The 13,330-nt window shown below is 44.6% G+C and overlaps 1 protein-coding gene across 4 annotated transcripts in view; it reads left to right on the forward strand.

Moving 5' to 3' along the window:
- Positions 1-13,330, forward strand: part of schip1 (schwannomin interacting protein 1) — a 1,049,948-nt gene that overhangs the window by 139,410 nt on the left and 897,208 nt on the right. Inside the window, exon 1 of one of the 4 annotated variants that reach the window (XM_039756483.1) lies at positions 11,853-12,020. The exons of the other annotated variants lie outside the window; for them this stretch is intronic. Coding sequence (XP_039612417.1) covers positions 12,012-12,020 — 9 coding nt within the window. The 5' untranslated portion in view covers positions 11,853-12,011. Of the gene's footprint in view, positions 1-11,852; positions 12,021-13,330 lie in introns of those variants that run through there. 4 annotated transcript variants of the gene reach the window in all.

Consider the following 13,330-nt stretch of genomic DNA (forward strand, 5'->3'; position numbering starts at 1 on the left):
TGAAGTCTGCAGTGATGGAAACCACTCCCATTTTTTGCAAAGTGCTTGGTTAAATCTTAGGTCCCTGATCAGGCACAAACACCGCAGCAATGCTCTCTACACTTTACATTAGCCCGAGTGACAGTTAAGTTTCTGACTGTTTTTATTTCCAGTGGTTCTGTTGATGCCTGAGGAGGATAGAGTTTTGAAATGTTTGGAATAGTTACAACTGAAAACAATTTGGATCAGTCTGGCAGTTCTTCAGTCCTGTGTGCTTGAAATTTGTGTTATTGAGCTCTGTATTCTATCTGTAAGACACACCACATTCAAAGCAACATTTCTCTGTTTACATTTACTGAACTCTGGAATGGCAAGGTCATTTCTATGTCTTCACTAGCAAGGACGGAGCAGAAAATGAATTAAGAAAGCTGATCCCGGGACTATTCTAATAAATAATAGTGAGTCATGGCGGTAAATGATAATGCTAGGATTAATAATCTACTGTCTGATCTATTCGTTTTAAAATACGGGTTTTTTATCAGCATATATTCTCATATATTTTATTATTACTTAGTATTACTAGGGCGCTATATGTTTATGTTTTATTGTGCTTAATTACTTTTTCTTCCTTTTTTTTTTCCTCTTTTTCTTTTCTAATTATTTCATGTGTACCCTAAACGAGACTGTTCAATATCATACCCTTGGTTTACTGTTATTGCTATTACTGCATTAAGACTTGTTATGCTTATTTTGGACCATCACCCGGGTTTATTATCTGGGGGTATAATCTTAATGTACTAAAATTGCTGAAGACTATATATATATATATTTAAGTGCAAAAATTTTTTTTTTTTTTTCTCCCCTCTTTTAAAGACTATATTGGTAACAGGGGGCTTGGTGCATGGGGCTTGTTGTGCTTTGGACGTGCTCTGTCTCTGGGTATGTCAGAGGACTGGGACTGCGTGAAGTGGGTTTTAGCCTCACTTGGGGAGGCAAAAAGGGAGGGTGGGGGGTTAAGGGGGGAAGAGAAAGAGAGCAGGCTTGATCTATACCTAATCTATCATCTCAATCTTTATAATTATAACTATCAACGTAATAATAAGCGTAATAATAAGCTGCATGGCAACAACTCTTGGGGAAATAGGAAATTAAGACCTAAACTATTTCACTTCCAGTTAAGACTATAAAATGACATCAAAAACTCAGAATCAGTGTCTCCATGATGGGACAGTTAACTTCGTAAGCTGGAATGTTAAAGGCCTGAATCACGAATTAAAGAGAAAGAAAGTACTTTCTCACCTAACAGGTCTAAATGCTAAAATAGTATTTTTACAGGAAACCCACTTACTAAGCAAGGATCAGTTTTCGGCTGCAAAACGACTGGACTGGCCAAATGTTCCATTCTAGTTTTACAAAGAAAACTAGAGGGTGGGAATTCTCATACATAGAACAGTACCATTTGTAGCATCAGATGTAGTATTGGATCCTGAAGGGAGATATGTAATGGTCATGGGAGACTTATCTAACTGTAAAATGATTTTGATAAATGTTTATGCACCTAATGTTGATGATAAGGAATTTATACAAAATTTATTTGCATCCATTCCCAATCTGAACACTCATAAAGTTATAATGGCTGGGGACTTTAATTGTGTTTTAAATCCACTTTTAGATAAGACTTCCTCCACAGGGGGAACAGCAACTAACACCGCAAAGATAATTACAAAGTTTATAACTGATCACAACTTATCAGATCCCTGGAGGTTTTTAAACCCAAATTCAAGAACATATTCTTTCTACTCACCAGTACATCATTGCTACTCAAGGATTGATTACTTCTTTATAGATAATAACTTCTTGCCTAAGATTAAATCTTGTAAATACGATGCTATTGTTATTTCAGACCATGCTCCTATGATCTTGGAGCTGAAATTACTAAGCCCCATACACTCACCCGCAGATGGCGCCTCAACCGCTTCTATTAGCTGACGAGAATTGTACTGAATTTATATCCAAACAAATCAAATTCTTTCTAGAGACAAATACATCCCCCGAGATCTCTGCAGGAATACTCTGGGAAACTCTTAAGGCCTTCTTAAGAGGACAGATTATCTCATATCTTTCCCACAGAAATAAATCCGAAGCGAAGAAAGTAGCAGAGATAAAAAGCGAAATTACTAAAATAGATGAAGAACATGCCAGACTACCAAGCGAGACTCTACATAAGAGGAGGCAGGCTCTACATTCAGAATTAAACCTCTTGACAACTAAAGAAACTGAACAACTAATTTACAAATCCAGACATCATTATTATGAACATGGAGAGAAAGCTAATAAGCTTTTAGCGCAAAAAATTCACAAGCAAGATGTATGCAATGCAATCTCGGTAATCACTAACACGAACGGAGATAAAATCATCGAACACAAAAATATAATGCACACTTTCAGAGACTACTATAAATCCCTATATACTACTGAGTTTAAAGAAGACAATATACAATCTAATGCATTTCTGGATACATTACAGATACCACAAATTGACGCTTTTAGTGTGGAGGAACTTGATAAACCTCTGGCATTATCAGAATTACTAGATGCTATAAAGTCACTCCAAGGTGGAAAAGCAGCAGGCCCTGATGGCTACCCTGCAGAGTTTTACAAGAAATTCTCCGCTCAGCTAGCTCCCTCCTATTAGCAACATTTACAGAAGCCAGAGATAACCAATCTCTTCCACAAACCTTTCGCCAAGCACTAATCACTGTCTTTCCAAAACAAAATAAGGACTTATTACAATGTGCATCATACAGACCAATTTCACTTCTGAATAACGACGTTAAAATACTCTCTAAAATCATAGCTAGAAGGATGGAGAAAGTGCTCCCTCAGTAATATCACAAGACCAAACTGGATTTATTAGGGGCCGACACTTATCTTCAAATCTTCGACGCCTGTTTAATGTAATATACTCACCAACTAAATCAAACACCCCAGAAATATTATTATCATTGGATGCAGAAAAAGCATTCGACATGATTGAATGGAAATACCTTTTTACTATTTTGGAGAAGTTTGGGTTTGGCCGAACATTTGTGCATGGATTAAATTACTGTATACTAACCCAGAAGCTTCAGTTTGCATCAATAACATTTGCTCAGACTACTTTAAACTAGAGCGTGGCACAAGACAAGGATGCCCTTGTCACCGCTGCTGTTTGCAATTGCCATTGAACCACTGGCAATACATTGTCGAAATACTGATCAGATAAAGGGGATTAGCAGAGAAGGACTGGAACAGAAAATCTCATTATATGCAGATGACATGGTACTGTATATATCGGACCCAGAAAATTCTGTGCCTGCAGTCTTAGCAGCACTCACAGAATTTCAAAAGCTCTCTGGTCTCAGAATTAATCTGAATAAAAGTGTACTCTTTCCAGTGAATTCTCAAGCATATAATATTAGATTAGACACCCTACCTTTTATCATTGCAGAACAGTTTAAATACCTAGGGGTAAACATCACAAGTAAACATAAAGCTCTTTATCAACAAAATTTCGCGGTCTGCATGGAAAAAATTAAACAAGACTTGCATAGATGGTCAACCCTTCATCTCACACTAGCTGGAAGAATTAACACTGTTAAGATGAATATTCTTCCTAAGCTCCTTTTTTTATTTCAAAACATCCCAATATACATTAATAAATCATTCTTTAAGCAATTAGATTCAACAATAACCTCATTTATTTGGAATTCAAAACATCCACGCATCAAAAGAGCGACCCTACAAAGACAAAAGGCAGAAGGCGGCATGGCTCTACCTAACTTCCAGTTTTATTACTGGGCAGCAAATATACAGGAATAAGAACCTGGACACAAATAGAAGAACATACACAGGCTTGGACCACAATAGAAGTAAAATCCTGCAGTACTTCTTTGTATTCCTTGCTCTGTGCTCCAATAAACACACGTTATCGGCAATACACTAATAACCCAATTGTGCTCCACTCACTTAGAATCTGGAACCAATGTAGAAAGCATTTTAAGACGGAGAAGCTTCTATCTGTGGCACCCTGCAAGAGAACCACCTCTTTCAACCTTCACAAACATATGCAGTTTTAATATCTGGAAAAATTTGGAATTAACTTGCTTAGAGATCTTTATATAGACAACGTCTTTGCATCCTATGAACAATTACATTCCAAATTTAACATTCCAGCTACACATTTCTTTCACTATCTTCAAATCAGGAACTTTGTTAAACAGAACCTTCCAGATTTTCCTCATCTTGCACCCTCATCCACGCTGGAAAAATATTGCTCAATTTCAAGGATTAGACTCCATCTCTACAATATATAAAATCATTTTACAATCCCTTCCTTTCAAAGATCCAAGAGGACACTGGGAAAAGATCTCTCAATTAATATATCAGAAAAGGAGTGGAAAGTAGCAATGCAGAGAATTCACTCGAGCTCCATATGCGAAAGCATACAATTATACAACTCAAAATTATATATCGAGCACATCTGTCTCGACTAAAACTCTCCAAAATGTTTCCAGGGCATGATCCAACCTGCGAACGTTGCAACCAAGCCCCAGCCTCACTGGGTCACATGTTCTGGGCCTGCACCAAATTAACATTATTCTGGACAAAAATTTTTAATTACCTCTCAGACAGCCTTGGACTCACAATCCCTCCTAACCCATTAACAGCTGTGTTTGGGGTTCTTCCAGAGGGCTTTAAAGTGGAGAAAGACAAACAAATTGTGATTGCATTCACTACACTGTTGGCACGCAGACTTATTCTGATAAACTGGAAGAACCCAAACTCTCCTCTTTTAAGTCAGTGGGAAACTGATGTGTTATATTATTTGAAATTGGAAAAAATCAAATACTCAGTTAGAGGATCTGTACAGACTTTTTTCAAAACATGGCAGGATCTAATCAGTAATATTTTAAAATAAGTTTATAAAGCACAGAGAATTTATTAATTTAGGTATGTTTACAAGCCTTAAATCTTACACCGTTTGGCTTGCTCTCTCTCTCAGCGGTGGGGATCGATCTGTTCTTAACATAATTCTTTTTTTTTTGTAAAAACTTGATTGCTATGTATGGATTGTAATAAAATAAATAAAAAAAAAAAACATTCACTGAACTCTTACTTATCATATTATCTGATCTTTATTGTGACATTCTTTTTTAAAAATCATTAAAAGCCATTGCTACTGGAGAGTGCCAGGCTGAGGAAGTCCAGATTTAAAAGCTGCCAACTGCTGTTCATTGCATTACAGGTCTTAAAGGTGTTTTTTTTTCTTCTGGATCTCTTTAATAACTACTTCATTTGTGGTTCTGGGGATGTGGACATTGTAAAGGACCGAGGAGACAGTAGCAAGGGTTGGGGTTTTCCGGCCCCGTATATTGTAAATCACAAACAAAAACTGGTCAAAATTATAAACAAAACAGTTCATAATGCGCGACGCCGACTCCTGGCGTCGCGGCCATTTTATTGGGGAGGAGCGGAAGTGGAGGATGCGGGAAGGACCGCAAGGGAGGATGGGAAGGATGACGTCAGGGCAAGATGGCGGAGGAAGGGCGGAAGTATCGCACTGCGGTCAATCCAGGCCTATGGTGCAGGAAGGTCTTTCTTTCTATGAGGAAGCAGAGGGAGAAAGTTAATACCCCGCCATTCCCTGGCGAATGGTTTCCCAGGTGCTATCGAATCAATCCGCTGCCTCCTACCGCGCGTGCGTGACACGATCCCCCCCTTAGCCCAGGACCGTCAGGTCGGGCGGACCTAACCGAGAGGTCGTGAATACGAGAGGGCATCGGCATTGGCCTGAAGGGTGCCCGCCGATAAGTGACAGTGAACTTATACGGCTGTAAGTCCAGGAACCACCTGGTGACCCGCGGATTCGACTCTTTGTGTAGGGACATCCACTGAAGTGCAGCGTGATCAGTCACCAGAGAATTCGCGACCCAGCAGGTAGTACGGAGGTGGGTCACTGCCCACTTAATGGCCAAGGCCTCCCTCTCCACTGCAGCGTGCGGGTCTCCGGTCCATCAGTTTCGGCTAAGGTACATCACAGGGTGCTCGACACCATCGGCGCTTTGGCCCAGCACGGCACCCAGGCCTGTGTCCGAAGCGTCGGTCTGGAGAATAAACGGGAGCCCAAAATCGGGCATCCGTAACACAGGTGCCGGCGTTAGGGCCTTCTTTAGGTCACTGAGCAGCGTGTTCTGCTTTGTCGGTCCACACCACGTATAGGGGCGCCCTTTTGTCAGGTCAGTCAAGGGTGCTGCTCTTTGGAGAAACGGGAACAAACCGGCGGTAGTAACCGCAAGCCCCAAGAAAGCCTGCACCTGTTTCTTGGTACTCGGACGGGGCCATTCTAAGATGTCTTTAACTTTGGAGCTCTGTGGCCGCACCTGTCCTTGTCCCACGAGGTAGCCTAAATATTTGGCCTCCTTTAATCCAAAAAAACACTTCCGGGGTTTATGCGGAGGCGGCTTTAGCCAGTGTTCGGAGGACAGCTGCGACCTGCAGTAGATGCTCCTCCCAGGTGCGGAATAGATGACAACGTCATCCAGGTAAGCGGCGCTATAGGACTGGTGGGGCTTCAGCACTCTATCTACCAGACGTTGGAAGGTCGCCGGGGCCCCGTGCAGCCCAAATGGGAGGACCTTGTACTGCCAGTGCCCGCTAGGGGTGCTAAAGGCCGTTTTCTCCTTTGCGGATGCCGTTAAAGGAATTTGCCAATACCCTTTTGTCATGTCAAGGGTAGTCAGATACGAGCCGTACCCAGCCGCTCAAGGAGGTCGTCAATGCGGGGCATGGGGTAGGCATCGAACTTGGAGATCTGATTCAGGCGTCTAAAGTCATTACAGAACCTCCAGGAGCCGTCTGGCTTGGAGACGAGGACAATAGGGCTGGACCAGGGACTATGGCTCTCTTCAATTATGTCCATGTCCAACATACGTTTCACCTCCAGTTCGACCTCTGCGCGTTTTGCCTCCGGGAGTCGGTAGGGCCTCTCCCGGACGATTACCCCGGGCTCCGTGACTATATCGTGCTCAATCAGCGCGGTCCGGCCGGGTGACTCGCTCACTACCTCGGGATGGCTCGGAGTGTTTGGGCTAACTCCTGCCGCTGCTTGGGGTCACTCTTCGCCGAGGTTAAGGGCAGTTGTGCTTGCGAAAGGGAGAGTGACCTACGGGAGCTGGGAGCTCCTCTCTATCTCTCAGGGCTTTAACAGGTTGACATGATAGATCCTCTCACTTTCGGTCGACGATTGGGCTGTTTCACCAAATAGTCGACGAGTCCTTTCTCTCCTTAACCTCGTAAGGCCCTTGCCAGTGGCGAGCAGCTTCGAGTGGGAGGTCGGGACGAGCACCATAACTTCGGTCCCCGGCGGAACTCCCTGAGGACGGAGTTGCGGTTGTAACACGGGCCTGCGCTGCTTGCGCACGAGTCACGTGCTCTTTTAGGAGGGGCCTGATCTTTGTGAGTCGGTCGCGCAGTTGCTACGTGCTCAAAATGTTAGAGGAGGGAAGAGCCTCGGCCTCCCAGCCTTCTTTTAGGATGTCGAGGATTCCCGGGGTTGTCGCCCGTATAGTAATTCAAAGGGGAGAAGCCTGTAGAGGCCTGGGGTACCTCCCGGTAGGCAAAAGCACGGCGGGAGGAGCGTGGTCCCAGTTCCTGCCGTCAGCGCTGACTACCTTGCGGAGCATCTGCTTAAGCGTCTGATTAAATCGTTCGACCAACCCGTCAGTTTGCGGGTGATAGACTGGCGCTTTCAGGTGCTTTATCTGCAGTAATTTGGCTACCTCCTTGAGCGTATCCGAAGTGAAGGGCGTACCCTGGTCCGTGAGGACCTCCTTGGGTATGCCCGCGTGAAAACAAATTAACCAGTTCCCGTGCGATGCTTTTAGTATTAGCGGGCGCAGGGGAACCGCCTCTGGGTACCGGGTGGCATAGTCCACCATGACTAGGATATACTTGTGGCCACGGGTTGAGGGCTCCAGGGTCCCACCAAATCGACCCCTATCCTTTCAAAGGGATGTCCACGAGGGGAATAGGGACTAGAGGAGCACGGTCCCTCCTAGGAATCTGGCGGGTCTGGCACTCCGGACAGGATTGACAGAACCGCCGGACCTCCTCATTGATCCCAGGCCAGTAAAAGCGGGCTTAATCCTCTCCAGTGTTTTTCGCCCGAGGTGGGCCTAGGAGGTGAGCATGTGCCAACTCGCATATCTCCGCCCGGAAGGTGCGCGGAATTAGCAACAACTTCCGCACCTCGCCCTCATGGGCAGCCACTCGGTACAACAGATCATTCTCAAGGACAAAGAAGGGTTCCGCGGTGTGGATCCGTCCGCTGTTGAGCTGTTAGGCAGAACGATCGCATTCCGGGCAAAGCGCAGGGAGTCATCATTCCACTGCTCCCTCTTAAAGGAGGCGGCGTGGACGAAATTGATGGTCCAGGCGCGAGAGGGTCTTGGGGCCTGGGCCGGGAAGAGTTCCTGGCTAGTCCCTTCTCGGCGGAATCTTCGGGTCAAGGTCCGTAGCCACGGAAAGGTCCCCGAGACACCAGCGCCCATAGGGCCTGCCCTTGTGCACGGCGTGGAGGCCGCGGGAGGGGTGCCTTTTCCCCTCATAACAAGATCCAACGAGGCCCCGGGCGCGAATGGCTTACCGCTGATTCTTTTAGACCAGTCTTGTCCCAGAATCACTGGGAAGGGGGGGTCAGGTAACACAGCGACCGTCATTTGGATTGGTTCCCCTTCCAGGTGACATAGCAGTGGCGGAACGATATGACCTAGTCCCCCATGCACACAGGTGACCAACAAATGCTGTTTTAACCACTGTTGCGGTAAGACAAACGGCGAGCAACAATGGTAATGTTGCTGCGGAATCAAACAAAGCCACCACGGCGTGCCCATTTAGCAACACCACTCCCGTATTCGGACTCGCCAAGGGATGCGGCGGGGTACAATACCTCTCCGATGATGTCCAGCTGCAGTCCATAGGCTCCGGGGCGATGTGATGGGGGCAGTTTGGCAGCAGGTGACCGGTCTCGCCACACTTAAAACAGCGCGGCGGACCCGGCCTCTCTCTGGCTCTGGCTGGCGCTTCTGCAGCGTCGAGGGGGCTCGGGGGTGGCCGCCCGTCCCTGCCGGTTCCCGCGAGCAGGCTTTTCTGACCCCCCAAGTCGGAGGACCGCCAACTGACGCTCCAGGGCGTCGAGGAGGCCCGACATGTTCTGATAGGCGTGTCCCCGGACCTGCTGGGCGAGGGAACTGGGCATCGCATTGACCAGGCCTTCACAGGCCACCCGCCGACCACTTTCCGCCCGTCGGGGCTCTCTGGCCGTAGCCAGCGGCCCATCTTGCCCCAGAACTCGAACGCCTGGGCGGCGGGCTTTTCGGGTCAAAGACCCAGTTCCGCCATTCGGCCGCCTGCTGGCCCGGGCTAATGCCGTAGCGGGCCAGTATTTCGGGCTTGAGGAGGTCGTAATTAGCGGCCTCCTCCTCAGGGAGGTCATAATAGGCCCGCAGCGCGGGTCCCTTCAGGTATGGCGCCAAGATGGACGCCCACTCGGACCGCTGCCACTCGTTCCGGGTGGCCGTCCTCTCAAACATGCCCAGGTAGGCATCGACGTCCTCCGAAGGGCCCATCGGAACCATAGGAGGAGGCGGCCTGGGCGGAGTCTGGTCTCGCCCGTTGGGCTTCCACTAACCTGGCCTTCGTGGCCTCCAGCTCCCGGGTGGTGGCGGCTTGCGCAAGCTGCAGCGCCTGGAGCTGGTCATTCATGGCCTGCAGCACCGTGTTGAGGTCCTGTCCCTCCGTCATTCCGGGATCTCTCTATCCTGCCGACTACGCCACTTGTAAAGGACCGAGGAGACAGTAGCAAGGGTTGGGGTTTTCCGGCCCCGTATATTGTAAATCACAAACAAAAAACTGGTCAAAATTATAAACAAAACAGTTCATAATGCGCGACGCCGACTCCTGGCGTCGCGGCCATTTTATTGGGGAGGAGCCGGAAGTGGAGGGATGCCGGGAAGGACCGCAAGGGAGGATGGGAAGGATGGCGTCAGGGCAAGATGGCGGAGGAAGGGCGGAAGTATCGCACTGCGGTCAATCCAGGCCTATGGTGCAGGAAGGTCTTTCTTTCTATGAGGAAGCAGAGGGAGAAAGTTAATACCCCGCCATTCCCTGGCGGCGAATGGTTTCCCAGGTGCTATCGAATCAATCCGCGGCCTCCTACTCGCGCGTGCGTGACAACATGTACATCTCCTGTTAATTACTGCCATACTTGACTAGAAATTATCTTAAGCAGTTGCTGTAGTCATTGCAATTTTCTGTGCTATGTTCTTCTTCAAACCTAGGAATCTAGTTTTTTGCATGCATTTTCCTGATATTTTGTAACATTTTTACACCAAAAACAAATAGTGTCCAGTGTCTCCATTTATTGTTTTGTTTTTTTTTTTAAATTATTCTCTGTTAACTTGCCTTTTTTCAAACCCCTTTACATATTGATGCCATCTGAACCATCCTACACTAAATAATTGTAACGAATTGTGTGAAGTCAATAATTTTTAGACAACTGTATAGTATTGTTTGTGCTGTTGCACTGTTTTCATTTTTTGGAAACAATATACCGCTTAGCAATTAAAAAAAGTGACACTGCTAACAAATAGGTAATTTGTTAAGTTATGGATTCATCCCATTGGATGGGCACTGGATTAAATCTGTAGGATTTCCTTTTGCCATATGTGTGTTCCCAGGGTACACCAGTATTTTTTTTTTATACTAAAGAGGGGCAAGTTTAATTGACTGTTGTCTTTAAATTTACCAGGTATAAAGACCTGTGGTGTGAGTATATCATTGCACCTTGTGACCCTGTATTGAATTAAGTGACTTCAGAAAATGGAAAATTATTAAAATACACAGCATTCCTTATGGACGTTTTCTGTTGGTTTGATTTCTAGCTTAATTGCAAGCTGTTTGAAATTTGCATGCTCTCTACATGTTCTTATGGTTTTTCTTAAAAGTGTTGGGGTTTGAACCCACATTCCAAAGATGTATTGTCTTGTTGATTGATAATTATTAAAGTGTACCGTGTGATGAATTTGTACTTACTACAGGGCACAATTCTGCCTTGTCCTGCTAGCTATGCCTGACCTTCCTTTAACTATGACCGATAAATATACTGTAGAAGGTGAAAAAAAAACCCATAAAAAACCTTATTAAATTTTATGAAAAAGAATATTCAGTGTCTTATAAGCCTTATTGTTATTTGCATAAAAGTGTAACAGAACATTCTGATGTAAAATTGTCTTCTGGCTGACCATACCCAGCTTTCTATTAAATCCTCTTCTGATTACCAGCTTCAGTGTTAGTGGTACTTTTCAAACATGCAGCCGGGACTGGTAGGTGGAGTGTATACTGAAGTCGGCCGGTATTCCACACAGTAGTCCCAGTCAGCCTTCATTCTTTAAGACTATACTACAAGGCAATGACAATATCTAGATAACAGCTGGCAAGGCAATCTAACAGAAGACTACAGGGTTACACCAACACATACACACCCACCCATTCACACACACACCACAGCATCAGACTGCACAAAATGATTGTTACTCTATTTCTCAACAGTCTAAAGGGCAGCAGGCACAAAGCAACAACATGCCTATTTCCAATTGACTAAACCTTGATGAAATTAATTTTTTCCAGATTGCGGATTTCTGCTCACTTCTATTGCTCTTCATTTCCAAATCACAATGAGTTCAGTGCTGTGCTGGAGAAGCGCCAGAAGTTTCTCATCTTGCTTTTCTCTGGGCTGTCTATTTTTTTTGCTTTGGGCTTCCTGATGTTCACAGCGCGTTGAAATCAAAAAAGGTTTCCAGCCCTCAGATTTGCCGGAGATTTCACACACCCTCTGGTCTAGAAAACATCAGGCAGACGGCAAGGAATACTAACATCACACGCCTGAAGATTTTTTTTTTTGCAGGCTCTGCAGGTGACCGAGAAGCTGCAACATGCATCTGGTAATATAGAACTGGGCTTTTATTAATGTTTTTCTTTGCTTATTTATTTATTATGGTGGTATTTTAATTCATCATTTGATTAGAAAATGGCTTTTTATACCCGCTGTAGCTTAGAAGATTCAGCTTGCTTTTCAGTTGCTGCCAATTAAGTGTAAAGATGTCATTGTGTCTCTAAGGGATCTAGGGCTGTTTATTTTTCTTGTCAGCTGTAGATGTGAGCTGAAATAGATACCTACAGGGACCATTTTGGTGGTATTTTTATTTAATAGCATAAAAATCGCATTTCTCTCCATCATTATCTTTTTTATTAGACCTGAGCACTAGTTCTTATTTAACAACTAACGGAAAGCTTAAAGCTAAAGCAAATGTTATCTTACAGGTCAAACTGACTGGGCACCTCTACTGTTTCTCTATATGCATTCCAGGTGGCGCATTTTGCAATTTCTTTTCTCTTCTCCTTGGGGAGGTTAGATTGCTGGTGATTATTCAGTGCACCTGCATCAGTACTATATGTAAATGACAAGCAAAAAGAAGAGAGGAGAATCTGGAAAGAAGTGATAGATGGTTGTGATGACACTGAGGTCTGATTGCTCTCCAAATCCTTATTTCTGAAAATCATAAAGAAATATCCAGATACTGACGGAATAGCTTTCTACAGTTTAATGCAATTTTCAAATGTTGCAGTTCTCAAATGGCAAGCAAAATCACAAAATATGCCATGCCCATCTGCATTTTCCATAAGTACAACCCAGTTATGGGATTGAGTGTACACATATAATGTTTGCCCAAGGTGCCAATAAGAAATAAGCCAAAATCAGGCAGGAATAATCCTTTGGAAAAACTTGTGAAGTAATTTGCCATAGCTGTAAACATTTATAAAGAACGCAAATTAATAGTTCATTTCTTCTCTGAATCCACTTTTTCAATGAAGGGGATGGGGTGCAAGTAACATTATGTGCAAGGTTGGAACAAGCCTTGGAAGGGACATTCGTCTATCTTGATCATACTGATTGGGCTAACTAAGAGTTAGCAATCAGCCTGACCTGAGTGTTTTGGGATGTAGGAATTAAACCAAAGAAAAATTTCACTACACTAGCACATGGCAACATATAAGTCCTTAATGGACTAGGATTCATATCCAGTCTCTGTGTTAATTACTGTGTCACTATGCTTGTCTCAAATGAATTAAAAAAAAACTACATTTGCGACAATGAATACACATTTTGTCAATAGTGATATACTGCAAAAATTCTTACTCATTTTACAAGGTTCAATAGTTTTTTGTTATCCATTGTGCACTGGTTACACCT

Source organism: Polypterus senegalus, chromosome 1 (genome assembly GCF_016835505.1).
Source record: "Polypterus senegalus isolate Bchr_013 chromosome 1, ASM1683550v1, whole genome shotgun sequence".
Classification (NCBI taxonomy): domain Eukaryota; kingdom Metazoa; phylum Chordata; class Cladistia; order Polypteriformes; family Polypteridae; genus Polypterus; species Polypterus senegalus.